Source organism: Bos javanicus, chromosome X, assembly GCF_032452875.1.
Source record: "Bos javanicus breed banteng chromosome X, ARS-OSU_banteng_1.0, whole genome shotgun sequence".
In the NCBI taxonomy this organism is placed as follows: domain Eukaryota; kingdom Metazoa; phylum Chordata; class Mammalia; order Artiodactyla; family Bovidae; genus Bos; species Bos javanicus.
The window spans coordinates 100,878,784-100,905,504 of NC_083897.1; the positions used below are offsets into that span (position 1 = coordinate 100,878,784).

The 26,721-nt window shown below is 44.1% G+C and overlaps 1 protein-coding gene across 1 annotated transcript in view; it reads left to right on the forward strand.

The window, feature by feature from the left end:
* Window positions 1-779: 779 nt before the first annotated feature.
* The window catches only part of DIPK2B (divergent protein kinase domain 2B), a 51,567-nt gene continuing 25,625 nt past the window's right edge, over window positions 780-26,721 (forward strand). The window contains exons 1-2 of the mRNA XM_061410362.1: window positions 780-1,259; window positions 7,189-7,453. Of these exons, the coding sequence (XP_061266346.1) occupies window positions 1,027-1,259; window positions 7,189-7,453 (498 nt within the window). The 5' untranslated portion in view covers window positions 780-1,026. The remainder of the gene's footprint in view (window positions 1,260-7,188; window positions 7,454-26,721) is intronic.

A 26,721-nucleotide genomic window follows, 5' to 3' on the forward strand; every position in this document is an offset into this window, starting at 1 on the left:
GCAAGAAGAGCTGAAGCATAAACTCTATTGAGTTTTTCTGTTTCCTAAGCCAGGGGTCCCCAACCCTTAGCCATTGACCAGAATTGGTCCATGGCCTGTTAGGACCTGGGCTGCACAGCAGGAGGTGAGCAGCAGGTGAGCAAGCAAAGCTTCACCCATATTTGCAGCTACTCCCCATCACTCTTGTCACCACCTAAGCTCGGAAAACAAGTTCAGGGCTCCCATTACAGTGAGCTGTATAATTATTTCATTATTTAGCACAATGAAATACTAATAGAAATAAACTGCACAATAAATGTGATGTGCTTGAATCATACCCAAACCATCCCCCCATCCCCGTTGTCCACGGGAAATTTGTCTTCCATGAAACAGTCCCTGGTGCCAAAAAGGTTGGGGACCCCTGCCCTAAGCGGTAAAAAGGCTTCACCTTTCAAATCAAAATGTGTTGCTTAATGGCTGGTGAACTGACTTCTAGTTCTTTCATAGCCAAATATGGCTGGTGAAGGGGCAGGACGAATTATCCACAGCAGGGGGCTGGGGAGGGGTTGGTGTGTGTGTGTGTGTGTGTGTGTGTGTGTGATCCATAGGGACAGATACACCCAGAATTAAAACAGTGGAGGGTGGAGGCCTTCAGGATCCTTTAAAACTCCCAGGTGGAAACCAGGTCGGACATACATCCTGCCTGGACCTTTCCTGCACAGCCAGGATATCCTGTGTTTGTCAAAAGGACTGCATAGGGAGGCCCTGGCCATTGTCCATCCCGAAATCTGCCCTTCAGCCCCTCCCCAGCCTGCAGCAGCCGCCCCGGGGCAGAGGAAGAGTAACTCTGGAAACGGTTTTATCAGCATCCTCCACGGACTTCCTCACCTCCTCCCCAGCCTCGTTAGCCCCAAGGTCCTTAGCATCCTCCAGCAAAAACCTGTGACGCTGGGATGGGGTCAGCGCCCTAAAGCCAGCCCCTTCTCTTTTGCCAAGACCTGCCTCTGCGCAGCCCTAAGTGGGTGCAGCTGGAATCCTGAGCCTGCGATGGAGCCTCGGCTGGGGCCCAAAGCTGCCGCCCTCCACCTGGGCTGGCCGTTCTTGCTGCTGTGGGTCTCCGGCCTGAGCTACTCTGTCTCCTCACCGGCTTCTCCCTCTCCTTCTCCGGTATCCCGAGTCCGAACGAGCTACAATTTGGGAAAGACTTTCCTTGGTCTTGATAAATGTAACGCCTGCATCGGGACATCTATTTGCAAGAAGTTCTTTAAAGAAGAAATAAGGTCAGAATCTCAGTTGGATAACTCTGAGGGGCAAAATGTTGTTCCCTTCATGTGATGAGGTCCAGGAATGTCTTGAAAACAAGTCAGGGTGTAGTTTTTGGGTGCGAGCTGAAGCAAAGCCATTTAATTATAGTGGTAATGGGTTAAGGTTGGGATGGAGAGGAGGGAAGGTGTGAAGTCTAATTTCAGCTCTAAATGCTAAATCCAACATTTCCTTTGGAAGTGGGAGCATAAAGTTTTCTTTTTCATGAATGAAGTAGCCCGGGACTATTGAGTTTACCAAGTTCATTTCTCATAGTAGCAGGGAAATAAAATTTATATAAAGCTTACTATGTGATGAACGTTTTTAAACTATTGTTATTTTCGCCTCACAACAATCCTGGGAGTTAGAGATTCGCACCCATGATTCAGATAGTGAACGGAAACCTAGCAAGGTTCAGTGACTGGCTCAAGGTCACCACCTAATAAGTGGCATATCTGGGACTCAAACCAAAGCAGTTCGCTCCAAAGTTTCTGAATGAGTTTTCTGTTGTGAACTGTTACCTTGATCAGAGGAAAACCTAAGTTTAATAAATCTCATGCACATGGCTCTCTCCAGAGAATGGTACCATGCTCTGGAATTCAACCCTGTCAACTCATGTTCAATGAACCTTTACTATGGCCAAGGCCCAGTACGTGCTATAATGACATTGCTATAACTCTGGTCCTTGCACTCCAGGGGTTCAGGAGGTAGGGAACAGTGTTACAAATAGCAATAAGGCCTGATCTGATGCAGGCCAGAAGTGAAGTGTAAAGGACCTTGGGGAATTCCAGGGAGAGAATTTTAGTTCCAAATGGGGACTAGAGAAGGGCTTCTGAGCACAGCCATGAAGGATGATGAGCTGAAATTAAGTGGGAGGAGAGCAGCTTAAAGTAGAAGGATCAGCTTAAGCAAAGGCCCAGAGGTGTGCCTTCGTGGCTGGAGCATGGGGCCCATGTGGAGGCATGGCACAAGGAGGAGATTGCAAGGGGCAGGGGGCCTTGAATGCCATACCAAGGAATTGGGACCCTAACCTGTGAGCCAGTGGTCTCCAACCTTCTCAATATCAAAGACACTTTGTAATAGACCTCTTCTCTTATGCCCTTGACTTGTAAGATTTGGTGACCAGGCAGAAGGCATTAACTGACAATAATTTTATTTTCAGTCTACATTAACCAAAACTTGAGTATTCCACTAAGTTACTAAACAGAAATAACAAACAGAAAATACCAATAAAAATGTTGAATTTCTTTTGTGAGATGGTAGATATCACAGGGAGTTGAAATGAACTTTTCCTAGTAGACTGTTTTTTTAAAATTTGTATTGGAGTGTAGCTGATTTACAATGTAATGTTAGTTTCAGGTATATAGAAAAGTGAATCAGTATCTATACACATATATTAATTCGTTTTTAGATTTTTTTCCCATATAGGTTATTACAGAATACTGAGTAGAGTTCCTTGTGCTACACAGCAGATCCTTATTAGTGATCTATTTTATGTATGGTAGTGCATATATATATGTGGAGACATATATATGGGTTTCCCAGGTGGCTCAGGGGTAAAGAAAATGCCTGCCAAGCAGGAGACACAGGAGATGCAGGTTTGAGCCCTGCATTGGAAAGATTCACTGGAGGAGGAAATGGCAACCCACTCCAGCATTCTTGCTTGGAAAAATCCCATGGACAGAGGAGCCTGGCGGGCTATAGTCCATGGGGTTGCCAAGAGTCAGACACGACTGAGCGCAAATACACACACACACACACACACACACGTGTGTGTGTGTGTGTGTGTGTGTGTATATTCTATTATCATTTTTAAAGCATTTTGAATGTTGAAAAATCGAAAGACTTCCACCTACAGGAGTTCTGTAGCAGGCAATGGTGAGAGTGTTACGTAGGGTGGGGACAAGATGAGGCCAGTATTTTGCAAAGATCTTCTGGAAAGCAGTGTGCAGAATGGCCAGGTGATGCAGACCAGTTCTCCTCATCCAAGAGAAAGATCATTGAGAACAAAGCTGAGCAGGAAGGATGCAAGTCAATTTAGTTGGAGACTTATTTTGTTGATCAACTCAATGCAAGAGGAAAGAAAGATGGAGATGTGGAAAATGAACTCAAGAATTCCCACCTAAGAAATGGGATGAATAAAATCAGTAACACAGGGGAAGTGGGTGGAACTGATTCCTTAGAGAAAGAAGGCAGTGAAAATATGGACATATTTTAAGATAGGAGGGAGGGAAATTAAGGGATTCACCTGAGGAAGAGCTCCAGACTCACCTCCTCCTCCAGATAAGTAAACAAGAATATATGAATGTTACAGTCGACTCTTCACCAAGTGGAAAGAAATGAGGCTTTTCTCAGCAGGCAAGTAATGGCCAAATTCAGGAAACATTTCCCCAAATAGGTTTGTGTTCCAGTTCGAGTTCAGGATATTACTTCAGCTCCCTCAGAATTCATTTTCCACATGTGCCTGCCTGAAAGGGAAGTGTGCAGATCCAAGCAGGAAATCACTAGGCAGGGCAGTTTGGGGTCTGGAACGCTTCACGTTGAGAAATCACATTCTCAATGCAAGGAAACTGAGGCCAGTGAATGGGTCTGGAAATGTAGCCTTGTTTATAGTCCTTTTCTCTACATCGTAAATAGTTATTTCCTTATTTTAAAAGTGATATATTTTTATTTTAGAATCTTCAGGAAATATCAATTAAAGAAAACACAAAATAAAGATCTCAGACAATTCCTCACCAAGGATCACCGCTTCATTAACATTTTGGTGTATGACCCTTACTACCTTTTTGCTAAGTGTGGATTAAATTTTTTTCAACAAAAATGTGAGCATATTATGCACTCTTTTGGAAACTTTTATTTAACAATATATCGGGAAGATTTTTCCACATTAACTATTCCCCACAATTTGATTTTTAGCGGTTTCATGGTATACAATTGCATCAGTCAATCCTAATGTATTTAACTAAATCACTGTGGTGGGACAACTAGGGCTTTTTGCACTTTATGTTATTAAAAACAGTGCTATGTTGAACCTCCTTGTGGTTAGACTTTTATGCATATCAGTAATTAATTCCTATAACAAATTCTAAAAGGTAAAATTTCTGGGTCAAAAAAATCTAGTGAATTTTTAGAATTTTGAGACATGTATGTATATATAGCCAAATGGAGACTTCTTCCTATAGAGTTTACTTCTTGCACACTCAGAAATGTTTACTATTACTATTATTTTTGCTTTGTATATTCTTCTGAGTTGAGCCCTTTTTTCAGACTTCTTGGCCTTTTGTATTTCTTCTTTGATAAATGGTCTGCAAATTCACATCCTTCGCCTCTCTTTCCAAAGGTGTGTTTGTTCATCTTGTTCTTGTTCAGCTCCAAACATTTCTCCACTTTGAAAAATGATCATGATGCTGCCTTATGAGAAAACCCATCCCAGACTTTCAGATGGTAAGCTGAAATGCTGTTGCCAGACAAGCATTAGCACTCCAAGACCTGTCCTCATTAAGAATTGGACAATGCTTGTTGTTCACAACAGAGAGTGAGCTCCTGAGGCTGACTGGGTAGGCTGAAGACACATGATTGGTGGATGATGTCACCTTTCCTTCTTTCCCTATCTGTTCCCTATTGATTCCTGGGTCAGGAAGAGCCCCTGGAGAAGGGATAAACTACCCACTCCAGTATTCATGGGCTTTCGTGGTGGCTCAGACAGTAAAGAATCTGTCTGCAGTGCAGGAGATCTGGGTTCAATCCCTGGGTAAGGAAGATCCCCTGGAGGAGGGCATGGCTATCCACTTCAGTATTCTTGCCTGGAGAATCCCGTGGACAGAGGAGCCTGGTGGGCTACAGTCCGTGGGGTCACTAAGAGTCAGACATGACTGAAGAGACTTAGCATACAGCTATAACCCCTAATAATGTTATCAGTCTGTTCCCAAGAGCTAATTCATAAAATGGATGATAAAGGACTAAGTAGCAACAAAGGGGTTGAGAGGACAAGCTCTGGAGCCCTGAAGGCTACTTCCTCCAGTTCCTGGCTGTGTGATTTGGAGTAAAGCACTTAACATTTCTGTGCCTCAGTTTCCTTATCTGCATGATAACAGCAGCGCTGACCTCATAGGTTTGTTGAAAGGTATAACTGAATTATGGCACATAAAGTGTTTAGCAAAGTGATTGCTAAAGTGATTCATAAATGTGCATTGCTGTTATTGTTATCTAAAAGAGCCACCTGGTTGTAGACCCTTAGGTACAGGCCCTTGGGGAGAAGTGGTTTGAACCCACCTGAACAAGAACAGCTACAGGAAACAGACAGGCCTGCCTCAGGGCCCTAGGCCCTTCCTTATCCTCCCAGTGGGGAGGATCAATTCCCATGATTGTCCTAAAAATGCCAGTAAAATTGATTCCTTGCAAGTTTTTGGCATTTGGTCTCTTTAAACAGATTTGTGGCAATGTCCTGGAACAGAATTCTTTGTGCCTATTTCCATTGAAGTTTGAACAGTCCAGTATCACAGAAGGTATTGACTGACAGTTTCTTAGAGCATCTTCTTAGAAAAGCTTGCAGTCTCTTAGGGTAACTGTGTCATGTAAGTGAGAAAAAAATACAATGTAGGGTGTGGAGCTAGTTCCTCGAAAACTCATTATCGTGAGGTTGCCCAGTAATGCCCAATAATAAGAATTTAAAGATTCTTATTGAAATTAAATTAAAAGTGAGGTCCTTCTGTGTAGCACAGGGAACTATATTCAATATCTTGTGATAAATCATACTGGAAAAGAATATGGAAAACAGTGTATATACACATGTAACTGAATCACTTTGCTATACAGTAGAAATTAGCACAACATTGTAATTCAACTATACTTCAATAAAATAATTATTTATTTTTTAAAAAAGAAAATATATAACATATACACCTAATTTTCATTTGCTGTGTACCCTCAATAATAATGAAGATACACAATTTTCTTAGTAATTTTTCATACATGAATGAGAAGAAGATTTAGCATTCTTTCCTGATGGAAATGTTGACACACAGCTAGAGTGATGACTGGAGAAAAGGGTCACTGTGGGTGGGTGTAGAAAATCAGCAAATGGTAATAGGCCAGTTCCTCTCCCCTGGGGAGCATGTAGCACCGCCCAGGCCATTGTGTGGAATCACACACCTCCTGGATCCCAGATAGTTTTGAGTCTGCTGACCCTTTAACAGCCACTGTTCCCTGACACTTGGCTGGGACTGCTAACTTAAATCTTTGGACTGAAAGAAAAATTGACGGGGCCGTTTGGGGTTGGATATGAAGGGGGTAGTGCTCTCCCCAGCGCAGGGCAATAAGCTTCTTCAAAAACTTTGGTTTCAGGTCTTCTCTGGTGGTCCAGTGGTTAAGACCCCACACTCCCAACGCAAGGGGCCAGAGAACTAGATTCCGCATGCTGCAACTAGAACCAGGGTAGCGAAGGAGAAAGATCATGGGTTTTGCTGACAGAGAGCCCTGGGTTTGCACCCCTGCTTAGCCACATATTATCTGACCTTGGGCAAGGCACTTAAGCTCTGTAAGTCTGCTTCCACATCTGTAAAGTGAGGATGGGACATGAGGAGAATCAAAGGTACCAGCATGTGTAAAACTGCTGCCTTCACAGAAAGCCAGTTAAGGGAAGAAGATAAAGTTTGTGTCTGGTATGCAGATCCCTCACCGTTTCTGACATCACATATAAACTTCCTTAAGCCTGAGAAAACAAAAATAGTCCTTTGACAGAAAGAGCCTGGAGCACCCCAGTCTAAGGAGAAGAAATGGATCCAAGCAGACGTGGGCCCCTATGTCCCTGTCCCCGGGCTCTGCTGGCTCTGGCAATGTGACTGGTCCCTGCCTAGTTCCTTCTCTCCAGCTCCCAGGCTGATCTGAAAATGGCTGATGCTTTTTCAGGTTTGACAACGGGCTGGCCTTACACCTCGGACCACCTCCTGACGACTTGCCTTCTTACTCTGCAAATTACTCAGATGATTTCAAAACCTGGCGCCCAGTGGAGATCTCAAGGCTGGTCAGCAAACAGCAAAACAAGATCTCAGACGGGAGGATCTGTGCCTCCGCAGCTGCCCCCAAAACCTGCAGTATTGAGCGTGTCCTGCGGAAAACAGGGAGGTTCCAGAAATGGCTGCAGGCCAAGCGACTCACACCAGACCTGGTGCGGGTGAGTGTCCTGGCTGTGGGGGGCAGGAGAACGGAGGGTACCATTGCCAGCCCACATCTCAGTCTGTCTGGGCAAAAGGAATTGTAGTTTGTCTAAAGTGGGACAAAACAGTGTCATGAAACAACATGGCTTTTGACAAGACAGGAACTAAAGAGGTTTCCTGATGGCTCAGACAACAAAGAGTCTGACTACAGTGCAGGAGACCCAGGATTGATCCCTGGGTCGGGAAGATCCCCTGGAGAAGGAAATGGTAACCACTCCAGTATTCTTGCCTGGAAAATCCCATGGACAGAGGAGGCTGGCAGACTACAGTCCATAGGGTCACAAAGACTCGGACACGACTGAGCAACTTCACAAAGTGGTTTAGTTGTAGGGACTGCTCCCACTGTCATGCTCCATTCTCTCCAATGTGACCCTGAGGGACTCTTTGGGAAACAGTTCCTAGCTGCCATCTCCGGTCTGAACATCTGACGGGATGACCATCACCAACCTTGCCCCCTCCCCCAAAAGGGCTTAGCTCGCCTACAATGTTTGCTAACCCCTGAACTGTCACTGTTCTTTTTTTTTTGGAATATTCATAACGATTTTATTTTTAATTGAAGGATAATTGCTTTACAATATTGCATTGGTTTCTGCCATACATCAACATGAATTAGCCACAGGTATACCTATGTCCCCTCCCTCTTGAACCTCCCTCCCACCTCCCATCCTTTCCCACTCCTCTAGGTTGTTACAGAGCCCTGATTTGAGTTCCTGGAGTCATACAGCAAATTTCCATTGTCTGTTTATCTTACATATGCTAGTGTATATCCTTCCATGATATTCTTTCCATTCATCTTACCTTCTCCTTCCTTCCCCTGCCCATGTCCATAAGTCTGTTCTCTATACTCCATGTGACTGTCTTAGACGCTTCCATATACATCCTCTTTCATGATCCAGAGACCCTACTTTGAAAATCAGCTTCCTTTTTCAACTCCCACCATAAAGAAGAACCAAACGTAAGTCACTGTGAAAGTAGACTCCAGTAACGCAGCTCCCTCCTCCCATTTGAGAGTTCCCACCCACTCCCATGTGTAGGCTGCCTTCAGAGCTTTGGCACATGCTGGTGACATCTTACCCTGTGTTTGTCCCCTCCTGTGCTGTCATTGCTGGTATCATCTGATTTTTATCCAAACCAACATAGTCATGCACCTCCATGCCCATCCAGCCCAGCCCCTTAGGGCAGACAATGCCACCTCAAAAGATTGAGGAGCCACTCACCTTTAGCAAAGATGAGGAAGAAGAACTCACCTCAGTCTTCCTGCCATGATGAGGCTGGAGGATTTGGCATTCCTTGGGGGCATGCCAAGATTGTTTCTTGAAGTCCCCAGACCACTAGCCCCTTCAAATGGGCACATAAGGCTGCCCAGGTAATTTCTGAACACTAATAGACCTTCCCTTTGGTGTGTTCAAGATGAGTCACCCAGAATAAAGCAGAATCACTGGTCCCTAGATACCTCAACCACGTGGCAAGGCCATGTGACTTTGCCTTATGGTTGTGTGGAAACTGCTTAGAAATCAAGAGGAATCAAGCTGCTGGTAACATGGCCATTATCTGACACTGAACTTTACATGTAATCCTTTTGTACTCTGTACTTTACAAATCTCACTAGCCTGGAATGGGGAGAGAATAAGCCAGAGGAAGTCAAGCTATTCCCAGGCTGGGGAGGTGGTGGCAGGACCCAGCCTAAGGATCTTGGAGTTGGTGTGGGAGATAGGAATTGGAGACTCAGGTGGGAAGAACCTTATGGGAGCTGCTCAACACTGGGCAGAAACAGAAAACAGAGGACAGATATCAAAGCCCACACCATGATACACACCCTAGGTGTAATGGCCTTGTGCCTCTTTCTGCGCCTGCAGACACATCCTCTGCCTGCAGACACACCCTCCCTGCACTGGCCTGGGGTACCCACCATCTGTCATTCTCAGGCTGGCCACATGGGAAGGACTAATATGAGACCTCCTGGGCTTTGCCTCAATTATTTGCTCAGGCACAAATAGGAGTCCCCAGGAAGAGTAAAACAAGATACACAAGGAATTGTTTCAGAACCCCTTGAAAATCCCATCACTTCTTCCTGCTCTCATTGTTGTCTGCTTCCTTGCTGACAGGCACAGTTCTCCCAAGTCACTGGCCCCAGACTATTTCCACCTGGGACCTGGACCATGTACCAAAGGACAGAACTTCCTGGCACATAAGATACATTTGGGATTCCACAGAAAGTGACCAAACTGGTCTTGGGCTTTGAACTAAGGAAGACTCCCTCTTTTCCTCACTTCTAGACACTTCAGAATGCAGTGGAGATTATCCTGGGGGTGCTAGAAAGTCCAAAGCAACCTGCCATGTACATCTAGTGTCACCTACCTTGATGAGTATAGATGCTGTGGTAAAAGCAGAAGATCCCTGGGAACTAGAAACTGTGGCTGAGTCCTGAAAGTAAAAGTGTTAGTTGTTCAGTTGGGTCCAACTCTTTGCAACTCCACAGACTGTAGCCCACTAGGCTCCTCTGTCCATGGAATTCTTCAGGCAAGAATACTGGAATGGGTTGCCATTTTCTTCTCTAGGGAATCTTCCCCACCCAGGGGTCAAACCCGCGTCTCTTACATCTCATGCATTGGCAGGTGGTTCTTTACCATTATCTCCACCTGGGCAGCCCATCCATATTGTAGTCGTTGCCACGGGCTGAGAGGAGAAGAGAATTAAGAGTGACTCTTTAATAGATACACGGAATCTCTTGGGGTGATGAAAATTTCCGGAGTTAGATAGTGGTGATAGTCGTACAACTAAAAGCCACTGAATTGTTCACCTTCAGTTTAGTTCAGTTCAGTTCAGTCACTCAGTTGTGTCCGACTCTTTGCGACCCCATGAATCGCAGCACGCCAGACCTCCCTGTCCATCACCAACTCCCAGAGTTTACTCAAACTCATGTCCATCGAGTTAGTGATGCCATCCAGCCATCTCATCCTCTGTCGTTCCCTTCTCCTCCTGCCCCCAATCCCTCCCAGCATCAGTCTTTTCCAATGAGTCAACTCTTCGCATGAAGTAGCCAAAGTATTGGAGTTTCAACCTCAGCATCAGTCCTTCCAAAGAAATCCCAGGGCTGATCTCCTTTAGAATGGACTGGTTGGATCTCCTTGCAGTCCAAGGGACTCTCAAGAGTCTTCTCCAACACCACAGTTCAAAAGCATCAATTCTTCGGCACTCAGCTTTCTTCACAGTCCAACTCTCGCATCCATACATGACCTTAAAATGGTCCAAATGATGAATTTTACGTGGTATAAATTTTACCTTAATAAAAAAAAGGAAAAATAAGCCATTTACAAAACTTCACCAATCCTCTGACTCCATTCACTTAGAGCCCTGAGGAGTGACAGGTGACATTAATAATTTAATTCATGCCAGGATGTTAACAGCTAATAGCATTTCACTGTAGCCCTCTGAGAAACCATTTGTGTGTAAAGTCAATATTATGATGCTCCCACTAGCCCATCCCATGTCTATCTCAGACCTTCCTAATACCTCCCTGCATTATTTTCCCCACAAAACCCAGATGTGGCCCTGGAATTCTCCTTGGTAGTGTTCCATGCAAGCAGCCTTTGTCATGATTTCAGCTGGACTATGAGGTGACATCTATGTAACTGCCAATTCATCCTAGATTTGGCCAAATAGCTCTACCCTATTTTTCTGATAGTCGGTCAGACATGAAGTCCTGATTTCTAATTTAGAAATTATAGTATTTCTCTTTTCACATGGAAGTTTCAGGAGTCAAATGGAGAGAGATTGTAGAATGGGTGGTAGGGAGACTTGCCTCATCCTTCAGCTCTATATTAAATGGCCCAATGCCAACTCTGCCTATCGGCAAGGCCATTCGGCACATGGCTTCAGTGTGCTTTCTCTGAATTCCTCAAGAGCCACTTTCCACCAGGGATCTAGGCCAGGACCCTCAAGTGTGAGTATTTGAGTGAGGATGTGCTAATGTGTGTTTGGAGGAGACAAAAGGAGCCACAAGAAACTGATGAGTTGGCTCAGAAAACTGGCAAGGCAGGGAAGGAAGGAGAAATGAAGAAATAAAAGAAAATTGAAGGCAGGAGGGATCTGACTGGTGCAGGGCCCTCAGAACCTGGACTGATGACGTTGCTTAGAAAAGTCGACTTGGATGAAAAGATCCAGTGCTCATCATCAGATGCCAAGTGCAATTTTGTATTAATACCAAGGACCCTCTCTTGAGACATAAAAATACACTGCAGCTAAGGGCTGCCAAGGAGGCTGGACTGGACCAGGAATCAGCAAAAGGGTGAAACAAGGCAACGTATGTGGGTGTGTGTCTGTGGCACTTACGCTAATAAAACCATGACTTTTCTCTTCCAAAACCTGCATTGTTCTGACGGGAATATCCCACAGCCTAAATTACGAGCCCACAAACAGAGCCGTGGCCAAGGACAGCACCCAGAGTTTATCATGATGTGCTTGTTCACAAAGCCACAAAGAAGGCTTCCTCTGCTGTTACGCCAAGTGCCAAGAAGCAACCATCCTCAGCAGCACGTGGCTAATCAGAGGAAAAACAGTTCCTCCATCGGGTCCTCCTCCCATCCCCTCAACTGTCATCCACTCGACTATGTTCTATACGCTAACCCTGTTTCTTGTCAGGTGGGAAGTGGAGTTTTTTCTCTCACTAGATGGTGGTATAGAGTGTTCAGGAAGCTTTGTTTAAAGCAAGATGCCTGGCAATTTTACTTCCCTTGTCTCAATTCCTTTTTTTACATAAATACAATAAGAGATGGGTTTCCCAGGTGGCGCTAGTGGTAAACAAGCTGCCTGCCAATGTAGGAGACACAAGAGGCACAGGGGGTTCAGTCAGTAAAGACTCTGCCTGCAGTGAAGGAGACCCAAGTTCAATCTCTGGGTTGGGAAGATCCCCTAGAGAAAGAAACGGCACTATTTTTATCTGGAAAATTCCATGGACAGAGGAAGAGCCTGGTGGGCTACAGTCCATGGAGTCGCAAAAGTTGGACACGACTTAGCGACTAAACCACCATCAGTTCAGTTCAGTTTAGTTGCTCAGTCGTGTCCGACTCTTTGAGACCCCATGAATCGCAGCACGCCAGGCCTCCCTGTCCATCACCAACTCCCGGAGTTCACTCAGACTCACGTCCATAGAGTTAGTGATGTCATCCAGCCATCTCATCCTCTGTTGTCCCCTTCTCCTCCTGCCCCCAATCCCTCCCAGCATCAGAGTCTTTTCCAATGAGTCAAATCTTCACATGAGGTGGCCAGCGTACTGGAGTTTCAGCTTTAGCATCATTCCTTCCAAAGAAATCCCAGGGCTGATCTCCTTCAGAATGGACAGGTTGGATCTCCTTGCAGTCCAAGGGACTCTCAAGAGTCTTCTCCAACACCACAGTTCAAAAGCATCAATTCTTTGACACTCAGCTTTCTTCACAGTCCAACTCTCACATCCATACATGACCACAGGAAAAACCATAGCCTTGACTAGACGGACCTTTGTTGGCAAAGTAATGTCTCTGCTTTTCAATATGCTATCTAGGTTGGTCATAACTTTTCTTCCAATAAGTAAGCGTCTTTTAATTTCATTGCTGCAGTCACCATCTGCAGTGATTTTGGAGCCCAAAAAATAAAGTCTGACACTGTTTCCGCTGTTTCCCCATCTATTTCCCATGAAGTGATGGGACCAGATGCCATGATCTTCGTTTTCTGAATGTTGAGTTTTAAGCCAACTTTTTCACTCTCCTCTTTCACTTTCATCAAGAGGCTTTTGAGTTCCTCTTCACTTTCTGCCATAAGGGTGGTGTCATCTGCATATCTGAGGTTATTGATATTTCTCCCGGCAATCTTGATTCCAGCTTGTGCTTCCTCCAGCCCAGTGTTTCTCATGATGTACTCTCCATATAAGTTAAATAAGCAGGGTAACAAATAGGAAAAGGTATTCCTATTTGGAACCAGTCTTTTGTTCCATGTCCAGTTCTAACTGTTGCTTCCTGACCTGCATACAAATTTCTCAAGAGGAAAGTCAGGTGGTCTGGTATTCCCATCTCTTTCAGAATTGTCCACAGTTTATTGTGATCCACACAGCCAAAGGCTTTGGCATAGTCAATAAAGCAGAAATAGATGTTTTTCTGGAACTCTCTTGCTTTTTCGATGATCCAGCAGATGTTGGCAATTTGGTCGCTGATTCCTTTGCCTTTTCTAAAACCAGCTTGAACATCTGGAAGTTCACAGTTCATGTATTGCTGAAGCCTGGCTTGGAGAATTTTCAGCATTACTTTACTAGCGTGTGAGATGAGTGCAATGGTGCGATAGTTTGAGCATTCTTTGGCATTGCCTTTCTTTGGGATTGGAATGAAAACTGACTTTTTCCAGCCCTGTGGCCACTGCTGAGTTTTCCAAATTTGCTGGCATATTGAGTGCAGCACTTTCACAGCATCATCTTTCAGGATTTGAAATAGCTCAACTGGAATTCCATCACCTCCACTAGCTTTGTTCATAGTGATGCTTTCTAAGGCCCACTTGATTTCACATTCCAGGATGTCTGGCTCTAGGTGAGTGATCACACCTTCGTGATTATCTGGGTCATGAAGATCCTTTTTGTACAGTTCTTCTGTGTATTCTTGCCATCTCTTCTTAATATCTTCTGCTTCTGTTAGGTCCATACTCACAGGAAACTAGTCAATCTAATCACACTAGGACCACAGCCTTGTCTAACTCAATGAAACTAAACCATGCCCGTGGGGCCACCCAAGACGGGCGGGTCATGGTGGAGAGGTCTGACAGAATGTGGTCCACTGGAGAAGGGAATGGCAAACCACTTCAGTATTCTTGCCTTGAGAACCCCATGAACAGTATGAAACCACCATACACATACATTAAGAGAAATAAAGTAATCAAAGTGTGTATTAACCATTTAATCAGAATATAGTTTTACAGGTAACTGCTAAATGAATGATAAAATTTCTTTTTGTTTAAATTTTATAAAAAAAAAAATATTGAAGGGGTATGTGCAGGACATATCCTAGACCCTAGGAGGGTATAAGGCTGTCCAGACAAGGCCCCTGCACTCTGAGAGATAACACCCCAGTGGGGGAGACAAAGCATATGTGATGAAGTCTGATAACTTAGCAGTGTGTGTATGCGTTATTGCTCAGTTGTGTCTGACTCTTTTTGACCCCGTGGACTGTAGCCCACCAGCCTCCTCTGTCCATGGCATTCTCCAGGCAACAATACTGGAGTGGATTGCCATTCCCTTCTCCAGGGGATCTTCCCGACCCATGGATCGAACCTGGGTCTCCCACACTGCAGGCAGATTCTTTACCATCTGAGCCACCAGGGAAGACCTGGTGAGCCATAAATAAATAAATATAGCAGTGTGTACATGTCAAAAATAGATAATTTTTTTAAAAAAGAAACATCACTCATAATTATCCAACCCATCCTCGAAAATGACTCCTAAATTATTATTGATCTCATGAGTGAAAAGGAGACAGTGAAAGGTTTCCCTTGACACAGACAGGTTCAGAGAAGAAAATGCAGGCAAGAGAAGACTCAGGAAAGGTAGACATGAGTTGCCAGTGGCTCCTTCCCTATGAGTCTCAAATGCAGAATAGAGGCAGTCCCCAGACAAAGCATTACTGAAGCCTGGACAGTCACCAAGACAGACCATCAGAGCAGACTTCATCTTCCCTGGGCCCCCAGCTTTTCCTGAACTTAGACGTTAGCCAAGCACGCCCCTTCTTAAATCAATCAAGCCATCCTTTGTTCTTTCTACGATGTCTTTCCTGGCTATCTAGCTATCCCTATCACTATCACAACCTACTCTGGAGCAAACGCTTTTGATAGAGTGTAGCTTGTCTCAGAGTCCTGGGGACTGGCTATCTACATAGTATATAATATATAATCTATAAAGATATTTGCTTGAAAAAATTGGTAGAAGTAATTGATACATGTGTTACATTCTAAAAACCATTTATTAAGCCACAGAAACATTCAATACATTTTAAAAAGTAGAAATGCCAAAGACCAGATCAAAGAAAAAGAGTTATTCTAGAATAATTCTGTTAAATGATTTCCCGGTAATGACTTAAGATCATCTCTTCCTCTTCTCAGTTCAGTTCAGTCGCTCAGTCGTATACAACTCTTTGCGACCCCATGAATCACAGCACACCAGGCCTCCCTGTCCATCACCAGCTCCCGGAGTGTACTCAAACTCACGTCCATCGAGTTAGTGATGCCATCCAGCCATCTCATCCTCTGTCGTTCCCTTCTCTTCCTGCCCCCAATTCCTCCCAGCATCAGGGTCTTTTCCAGTGAGTCAGCTCTTCGCATGAGGTGGCCAAAATATTGGAGTTTCAGCCTCAACATCAGTCCTTCCAAAGAACAACCAGGACTGGTCTCCTTTAGGATGGACTGGTTGGACCTCCTTGTAGTCCAAGGGACTCTCAAGAGTCTTCTCCAACACCACAGTTCAAAAGCATCAATTCTTCGGCACTCAGCTTTCTTCACAGTCCAACTCTCACATCCATACATGACCACTGGAAAAACCATAGCCTTGACTAGACAGACCTTTGTTGGCAAAGTAATGTCTCTGCTTTTTAATATGCTATCTAGGTTGGTCATAACTTTCCTTCCAAGGAGTAAGTGTCTTTTAATTTCATGGCTACAGTCACCATCTGCAGTGATTTTGGAGCCCAAAAAATAAAGTCTGACACTATTTCCACTGTTTCCCCATCTATTTCCCATGAAGTGATGGGACCAGACGCCATGATCTTCGTTTTCTGAATGTTGAGCTTTAAGCCAACTTTTTCACTCTCCTCTTTCACTTTCATCAAGGGGCTTTTGAGTTCCTCTTCACTTTCTGCCATAAGGGTGGTGTCATCTGCATATCTGAGGTTATTGATATTTCTCCCGGCAATCTTGATTCCAGCTTGTGCTTCCTCCAGCCCAGTGTTTCTCATGATGTACTCTGCATATAAGTTAAATAAGCAGGGTGACAGTATACAGCCTTGATGTACTCCTTTTCCTATTTGGAACCAGTCTGTTGTTCCATGTCCAGTTCTAACTGTTGCTTCCTGACCTACATATAGGTTTCTCAAGATGCAGGTCATGTGGTCTGGTATTCCCATCTCTTTCAGAATTTCCCACAGTTTAGAGGTGCACAAATCATTCTATTAATATCTTGTCTTAAGAATATTTCCTATCATGCAGTACTTTGAAAAATCTATCCTCTTGCTCCTTTGAATATCAGAAATGAATTTTCATGCCTTTTCTATTTTCCCCTTTCACTGCCTGAGATTCAGCAATATTGTTTGCAAGGTCTCTGTGAATCTTCCAGGTGGGAAGACTCGTTCCAAACAATGAAAGCTTCCTTTACACATACTGGCACCCCATTCTTGTTCACCACTGTTTTGCTCCACCAGATCAAAGAAGACAGACAAACATTATGAACATTGGGGCTTCATTTTGTTATCCACCAAAATTCTCCCCATGGCCTTGGTCTGTAGTTTATTTTCACTTAATACTTTGAAAAATAGAGTTCTCTCCTAAGTTTTTCAATCAAAGTATAACCTATGCACTTAAATGTGCATATATAACATGTAGAGCTAGATAAATTTTTACACATGTGTTCATTCCTGTAACCACTGTCCACATCAAGATACTGAATATTTCCAGCCCCTCAGAAGGCTCTTTCATGTCCCTTCCCTAAAAAGACTGCCTCTAGGGTGACCAACCATCTGATTTTCTTGACACTAGACTTGCTTCAGCCCTGAAAGTCTCACATTCTGTGAAACCCCTCAGTTCCAGGAAAAATGGAACAGTCAATCACCCCACCCATCCCTTCCCAACAGTAACCATTCTGAACTAAATCACCATAAATCAGTTTTACCTGGTTTTGAACTTCATTTAAATGGAATCACACAGTACATCTTCAACATGTTGTCAAGCTATTTAACCATAGTGTTGCATGAATCAGTAGCTTGTTTTTCATTGCAGTAGACTAGTCCATTGTATGATGAAGTCAGTTTATTCATTCTAATGTTGATGAACATCTGTGTTGTATTTAGTTTGGGTTATTGTACATTAAAACTTCTGCAAACATTCTTATCTATGTCAGTTGGTGAACACAAGCATACAGAAAGGATATTTTGGGGTTTTATTGTGTACCTATGGATAGATTTAGTCAATACTGCCCAACAGTTTCCCAAAGTAGTTGTACTGATTTCTTCCTATAAGCAATGGAAGACAGAGTTCCATGGTTCCACATCTTCATCACACTTGATATTGTTAGTTTTTCATTTTAGTCATCTTGGTGAGTGTCTACCAATATCTCATTGTGTGAGCTGAATTTGTATTTTTCTCATAACTTAAAATATAAAGATCCTTTTCATATACTTATCAGCTATTCTGGTTTCATCTTTTGTAAAGTGTTGGCATATGTTGTTTGTCCATTTTTTATTGAGTTGTCTGTCTCATTGCGAAAGTTACATTTATATTCTGGATACAAGACTTTTTGTTGGATATATGTATTACAAATATCTTCTCCCAGCCTATGGCTTGCCTTTTCACTGTCCTAATGGTACCTTTTGATAAATTGACATTCTTAATTTAAATGAAGTCCAGTTTATTAATTATTTTAAATGTCCTAATTATCCTATGGCTACAAAGGTATTCCCCCATTTACTTCTGAAGTTTTCATATATTATCTCTCATACATAGCTCACTAATTTTATGTTCTGCTCTGCCCAGTTTGGGGTTAAATCCAGTCAGTAACTTTGTAATTTCAGATACTGTACCTTGTATTTCTAAACACCAATTTAACTTTTTTTCATAGATTCCAATTCTCTATTGAAATTCTCTCCCTTTCATTATTTTTGTTTGTCTTTTCCTCTATTTTCTTGAAATCTTAATCATAGTTACTTTGACTTCTATACTTGCTAACTTTAATATCTGGATTATCTCTAGTTCTACTTCTGCTTTTATTGGTTGTTTTCTTTTTTCTTTATTTTGTTTTATTTTTAACTGCGATGGGTCTTCATGGCTGCATGGGCTTTTTTCTAGTTGCGGCAAGTGGGAGCTCCTCTTTGTTGAAGTGCATGGGCTTCTCCTTGCGGTGGATTCTCTTGTTGCAGAGCACAGGCTCTAGGCATTCGGGCTTCAGTAGTTGCAGTGTGTGGGCTCAGTAGTTGTAGCTCAAGGGCTTGAGAGTTGGTCTGTTGCCGGGGTCCAGCCCCGGCTGATCCAGGGTATTCGAAGGAGAGACGGCCTAGGCGACTATTTATATGCTAATTAGAGATATAAAGAGTAATAGAATGAGGATAGCTCAGTAGGAAAATTCAGTGGAGAAAAGAGGCTGAGTATCTTGGTTTACGCGGGACATCAATAAAACTTCAAGACAAGAAGTTTGCACCACTTACGTAGGCCGCAGGCGCCCTCTCGAATAGCGGAAGGTGCCCCACCCTAGACACCTTCTCAAGTGGGTCTTAGAAGCCCAGGCATAATTAGTAAGCATGGTGGGTTCCGCGCTCCAGATGGAGACTCAGCTGGAAGTTAAAGGGAAGAATGACATGGGGAGACCAAGCGTTGGTGAGCAAGGCCCCATAGCTTTATTTTCAACAGGGGTTTTTATACCCTAAGTTACACATAGAGGATAATAGGGGATGCAAAGTCAGCAGTTTTTGATCCTTATCAAAAACTAGGGTTTCTTTCCTGCAAATTTATCATATACAAATGGTTTAGGTGATTTACATCATCTTCTGGCCAGAAGGCCTACTAACATTTTATGACTCTTGACAAGGACTTATCAACAAAGACTTATTTTCTCTAAGAGTAATTATTTTAAGGTTTGGCGCCATCTTCCGAAGATAAAATTGCATTCCTATAGGGAGGATGTGTAATGGGTTTACAACAAAGGAAAGAATTTATTACCTTAAGGGTCTAAAGTTACTAACACCAAGGCCACTACTTATTTTTTCTGCATACCAACTATTAATTAATACATATTCAAGGATACAATTCAGGGGATGTGAAAACTTGGCAACAAGCATTGGCTCATCAATGAAATCCTTTACTAGTTTATTCTGACAGTTTCTAACTCTCTGAGAGGCTCTAAGCTATTTGAATATCTTGAGCTTCCTGTGCCTCTTGAGGCTGGGAGACTGTAAACAATCGTATGCATAGCTGTAGGAGTCCGGGTAAACTTGTCAGGCGAGTTAGAGAGCCATCTGAGGGGTTTGGATTTAAACACTCCTAATTGCCCAGGAACTTTATTAATTGGAGCTGTAAGTTAACTCTTTGACAGAGAGAGCGAGATGGTGGTGGGGGACAGCCCCCAGTAAAGTCAGAGGTGAGAGCACAAAGCAATAAAGTAGGCAGACTCTGGTTTTTTGGGGGGTAGATGCTCGAGAATATCCGGGCGGACTCCTGAGGCTCGATCCCGCCTTTGCGTATGCCAAGCCTCCTTCCTCATGACCTTTGTCACGAGTGGAATGCCTCACCAGCTCCCGGCAGTCTGTGGCATGTGGAGTCGTCTCAGACCAGGGATTGAACTCATGTCGCTTGCATTGCAAGGCAGATTCTTAACCACTAGACCACCAGGGAAGCCCCTTTTTTTCTTGATTATTGGGGAAAGGCTACCCACTCCAGTATTCTGGCCTAGCGAATTCCATGGACTGTATAATCCATGGGGTCACAAAGAGTTGGACACGACTGAATGACTTATATTTTCACCATTGGAATGGGGTGGAGGGGAACAGGGTACTGGTGTGTTTATTACTCTTAAATCTAATAGAAGTGAAGTATATAATAACTGTAATACAGTGAAGTAAGTGTTCTTTTTGGGTAATTTTTCATTATATGCTGGATTTTAAGGATAACACATGAAAGAGACTCTAAATTATGTTATCTTCATTGGCTGCTAGAACAAAGCTCAGTAATCTTTAGGAGAAGATCATTCTTTGTTGGGAGGATAGGGTGGGGGCGCTTCCGTACATTGTAAGATGTTTAGCAACATCCACAGCCCTCACCTGCATGGTACCAGTAGGATCACAACTCCCAGTGGTGACAATCCAAATTGTTTCCAGATGTAGTCAAACGTCCCCTGGGGAACAAAACTGCCCCTATGGACCTAACAGAATCATAAGATATTAAGAAGAGATGGCAAGAATACACAGAAGAACTGTACAAAAAAGATCTTCACGACCCAGATAATCATGATGGTGTGATCACTCACCTAGAGCCAGACATCCTGGAATGTGAAGTCAAGTGGGCCTTAGAAAGCATCACTATGAACAAAGCTAGTGGAGGTGATGGAATTCCAGTTGAGCTATCCCAAGTCCTGAAAGATGATGATGTGAAAGTGCTGCACTCAATATGTCAGCAAATTTGGAAAACTCAGCAGTGGCCACAGGACTGGAAAAGGTCAGTTTTCATTCCAATCCCAAAGAAAGCCAATGCCAAAGAATGCTCAAACTACTGCACAATTGCACTCATCTCACATGCTAGTAAAGTCATGCTCAAAATTCTCCAAGCCAGGCTTCAGCAATACATGAACCGTGAACTTTCTGATGTTCAAGCTGGTTTTAGAAAAGGCAGAGGAACCAGAGATCAAATTGCCAACATCCGCTGGATCATGGAAAAAGCAAGAGAGTTCCAGAAAAGCATCTATTTCTGCTTTATTGACTATGCCAAAGCCTTTGACTATGTGGATCACAATCAACTGTGGACAATTCTGAAAGAGATGGGAATACCAGAACACCTGATCTGCCTCTTGAGAAATTTGTATGCAGGTCAGGAAGCAACAGTTAGAACTGGACATGGAACAACAGACTGGTTCCAAATAGGAAAAGGAGTTCGTCAAGGCTGTATATTGTCACCCTGTTTATTTAACTCATATGCAGAGTGCATCATGAGAAACGCTGGACTGGAAGAAACACAAGCTGGAATCAAGATTGCTGGGAGAAATATCAATAACCTCAGATATGCAGATGACACCACCCTTATGGCAGAAAGTAAAGAGGAACTCAAAAGCCTCTTGATGAAAGTGAGAGAGTGAAAAAGTTGGCTTAAAGCTCAACATTCAGAAAATGAAGAGCATGGCATCTGGTCCCATCACTTCATGGGAAATAGATGGGGAAACAGTGGCTGACTTTATTTTTCTGGGCTCCAAAATCACTACAGATGGTGACTGCAGCCATGAAATTAAAAGACACTTACTCCTTGGAAGGAAAGTTATGACCAACCTAGATAGCATATTAAAAAGCAGAGACATTACTTTGCCAACAAAGGTTCGTCTAGTCAAAGCTATGGTTTTTCCTGTGGTCGTGTATGGATGTGAGAGTTGGACTGTGAAGAAGGCTGAGTGCCGAAGAATTGATGCTTTTGAACTGTGGTGTTGGAGAAGACTCTTGAGAGTCCCTTGGACTGCAAGGAGATCCAACCAGTCCATTCTGAAGGAGATCAGCCCTGGGATTTCTTTGGAAGGAATGATGCTAAAGCTGAAACTCCAGTACTTTGGCCACCTCATGCGAAGAGTTGACTCATTGGAAAAGACTCTGATGCTGGGAGGGATTGGGGGCAAGAGGAGAAGGGGACGACAGAGGATGAGATGGCTGGATGGCATCACTGATTCAATGGGCGTGAGTCTGAGTGAACTCCAGGAGTTGGTGATGGACAGGGAGGCCTGGCGTGCTGTGATTCATGGGGTCTCAAAGAGTCGGACACGACTGTGTGACTGATCTGATCTGATCTGATCTGAGTCAAGAACTGCTGCCTTAATTCTGTTGAGATTGGGTTTGGGACTTTGTTACTGCAGTTCTCTTTCAGTTTTGTCCTTACTCCTAGGACATAGTCCTTGCTGATAGAACACGAGCCTTACTACTAGAATGTGGACTTTTTGAGGTCCAGTCAAAAGCCCAGGGTGCCTACTGAGAAGTCTAGCCCAAACCCCCACCTCTCCAGCACAATGTGGCCTCTAAACTCTGCTCAGTGATACAGCCATCTAATGTGGCCCTAGAGTCCCACCCTGCTCCTACACAGTTTAGGAGTTGGCCAAAGATCTGAAGGAAAACTTTCACATACTTTTTAGGTGCTCCTTCTCTGTGACTTTTCCTGTATGGGACCTTGCCCCCAGATTCTAGCTACTCAAGTAGCCTCAAATCCTGCTCGCTGGTTCTTCTACCTAGCAGGACTCTGCAGTGCAGCTTGGAAAGTGTCCTCAGGGGAAAACACAGAGATATATGGGGCTCAGCTCATATGCATCCTTTCTCTCAAGGATCACTGCCTTATGTTGGTCATGGTCCAATGCCCATAGTTGTCTTACATATTTTGTCCAGGTGTTAGAGCTATTTCCATCACAAGGGTAAGCCTGATACCACTTACTCTGTCATGACCAGAACTAGAAATCTCAAAATGATTTCCAGGAGAGGAAAAAGCTAGTGCTGTTGCATTCATATATCCAAATCCAAATATAACTATGAAAACCATCTTCCTTTCTTTTGAAAATCTCACCTTATTCTAAAAACCTTTGGCATTTTGGATGCTATTTCAAGGCTGAAGAAAGCCTGGGGAATACCTATGGCTTTCAGCCCAGCACATGTGAAAGGAATCAAGCCTGTCATGGGAGCCAGTGGAGAATCTGACTTAATAACACAGTTATAGCAGACCAGATGGAGAAGGCAATGGCACCCCACTCCAGTACTCTTGCCTGGAAAATCCCATGGACAGAGGAGCCTGGTAGGCTGCAGTCCATGGGGTCGCTAAGAGTCAGACACGACTGAGCGACTTCACTTTCACTTTTCACTTTCATGCATTGGAGAAGGAAATGGCAACCCACTCCAGTTTTCTTGCCTGGAGAATCTCAGGGACGGGGGAGCCTGATAGGCTGCCATCTATGGGGTCGCACAGAGTCGGACACGACTGAAGCGACTTAGCAGCAGCAGCAGCAGCAGACCAGAAAAGCACTTTCTATAGAGTACATGGCATTGGGTTTTTTCTCTTTTCTTTCGTTTTCTTTCCTTCCTTATTTCCTCCTTTACTCCCCCACCCCTTCTTTCTCTCTTTCATTCTGTTTTTGCCTCTTCAACCAGACAGAGGGCCACTTGAGGGTAGGGACTGCATCTTATTCATCAATGTCTTCCCTCACACATGTCTGACATGGAGTAGACACTTCATAAATCTTTGGGAAATGAAGGAGTGATCAAATGAGTGAATGAACAAGACCTCATTCACCAATCATTATTCATGGCTTCAGGGTGACTCTCAATCCACACCTGTGCTAACTCCCCAGTCGATCAACTCTGGAGGCAATCAGATTTCAGAGTCTTGGAAAGCCAAGTCTTTCCCCAAGAGAGCATCTTTCCTGGCATGACTCAGGTGTTAACAAGCCTGAAAGTCCCGTGGTTCCTACTCCTTGGAAAATGACTCTTGATACCAAAAATGTCTACCTAATTTGGGTGAGGAGGGATGGTGACACAGTTATCTATTAGCTTCCCTAGGGTTTGATCTCTCCATAGTTATCTTGGAAGAGAGACAGCTGAGGCATTTTGACCCAAAGCATACAAGGGAGAAATAGATAGTTGGCCTCTTGCAGAGGAGGAGGAGTGATCCCTCCAGAGGCTTGTCTGATAGGCTGGCCCAAGCACTTCTGAGGACAGCACCTCAAAGAAAAGGTAATATACCAAATACATTTAGGATGGTTGGGGTCCAGTGAAATACTTCAGTCAGGTTGAAGAAAAGTCACCAAGAGAGAAGCAAAGAAGCCAAGGGTGATGTGGTGCCTTTGGAATGTATCAATGTGACCAAGCAAAAGTCATTCAGTCATGCCCCACTCTTTGAGACTCCATGGTCTGTCCATGGGATTCTCCAGGCAAGAATACTGGAGTGGGTTACCATTCCCTTCTCCAGGGGATCTTCCTGACCCAAGGATCAAACCCAGCTCTCCTGCATTGCAGGCAGATTCTTTACCATCTGAGCCACCAGGCAAGCCCTATAAGCTGAACTACATTTCCCAGAGATCTCTTCTCTCATGTTTCCGGTTAGAGTAGACTACAGAGATTCTATTAGGAGTTTGAGAGAGTGGAAGGGCAATAGTGGCCATTCTGTGGCTCACACACATTGTTGTCCCGGCTCCCCTCACTGGGGTGAGGCAGCAGCCAGGCCTGCAGCTTTGCTTTCTCTTGGTTCCTCCTTCAGCTTCTCTGACTCCAGGGTAGGGTTAGCTCCACACCAAAGGGCCCCAGCTTCTGCAGGTCTCGACACTATCAAACTCAAGGGCAATAAGAACTGACATGGGTTTCAGTTCATCCTCATGAGCTCCATCCATCTTGTGCTTATGGATTCAACCCTGTCCTTGATCTTCCCCCATTTTGCATCTGTCTTTCTTTCTCAAGTGCCTGCCTATGGACTTCAAGCTCCAGTATCATATAGGAGAATAGCTGCCTTACAGAGACTATTTAACCTACTTGTACAATTCTGTAAGTTCAAATCCCGTTTTTGTTTTTTTTTTAAATCTAGTGATTCTGCTTCTCTGATTGAACTCTGACTGATATAGGTGGTATAACCTCAACAGAGGTACGTGCTAAGTCACTTTAGTCGTGTCCGACTCTTTGTGAACCCATGGACTGTAGCCCACCAGGCTCCTCTGTCCATGGGGATTCTCTAGGCATGAATACTGGAGTAGGTTGCCATTTCTTTCTCCAGGGGATCTTCCAAACCCAGGAATCAAACCTGCGTCTCTTACCTTTCCTGCATTGGCAGGCAGGTTCTTTAGCACTAGCACCACCTGGGAAGAGGTGAATCTTCCTGCAATGCAGGAGAACCCAGTTCGATTCCTGGGTCAGGAAGATTCCCTGGAGAAGGGATAGACTATCTTGGACTTTCCTGGTGGCTCAGATGGTAAAGAATCTGCCTGCAATGTGGGAGACTTGGGTTCTATCCCTGGGTTGGGAAGATCACCTAGAGGAGGGCATGGCAACCTACTCCAGTATTCTTGCTTGGAGAATCCCCATGGACAGGGGAGCCTGGTAGGCTACAGTCCATGGGGTCACAAAGAGTCTGACACAACTGAGTGACTAAGCACACACACACACATACACACACCAGGACTTCCATTTCATTGAGTTTCTATTAACCTCTCCCTACTGGGAAGAGCAGCTGGGGCTAAAAACTAGCCTGGTAATCCCTCCCCCCAGGCAAGCTTGAGGCTGGTTTGAAGGTTTTCCTGATAATCAGAATTCTATCTGGGCTTCCTGAACCACCAGACCTTTGCACAGCAGAAGCCACTGAACTTCAGTGGAAATTTCTGCAAGTTTGCATGCACAAATGAGTTGTCAGAAGCACTTGGCTTCCTATATTTTGATTTAAAAAGAGAGAAACAAAAAAAAAAAATAGCAACCTATAAAATGAAATGGCCCAGGGGAGAATTATGACCAACCTTGGTGTACCTGAATCAAAATGACAAACCATGAAATAATGTGTTTTACTCTGTGTCAGCTGCCCTGCCTGTCCCAACTATCAGCTGAATTGCCTGCCACAATGATTATTTCATCTGCCACAGTGAAAATCTTGGAGCAGGCCACAAAGACTTCAGTGGCAAAGCCTCTGGGACCCTGGAATGCAGGAAGATGGAGGATGAGGTGGGAAGAAAGAGATAGACTCTTATAAGAGGAAAAAGCTAGTTACCGCTTCCACCAGCAGGGTCACTCAAGGTGTTGACTACCTCATAGACGAAGAGGCCATGATCGCCACCAAGGGAGCCTCTGGCTGCCAAAGGTTTGACAGTAAGAGACACAGTAAGGGACAGTAAGCAAGAGGAGGTAGCCCTGACCAGGGCAGATCTGCCAGAGAATAAATGAAGAGTGTCTGGGCAAAGCCATGAAAGTGAGAATAAGATGTAACTGTGGAAAGTGGCAAATGTCACAACCCATGATTATAGTATGTGTCAAGAGCAGTGGGTGGATGTAATGGTAGGTCTGGGGCAGGGGGGTGGGAGGCTACATTTTATTCTGTAAGACAGTGGTTCTCACACTTGAGCAAGCATCAGAATCCCCTGGAGGATTGGTTAACACTGGCATTGCTGGGTCCTAGCCCCAGAGCTGCTGACTCAGCAGGTCTGGTACAGGGTTTGAAAACTGGCATTTCTAAAGAAAAGTGATTTAAAGACAGTGGCTCTTTCCACGAATGGGACCTAAAAGTGGTATGTGGGGTGGATGGGCAAGGGAGTGAGGTC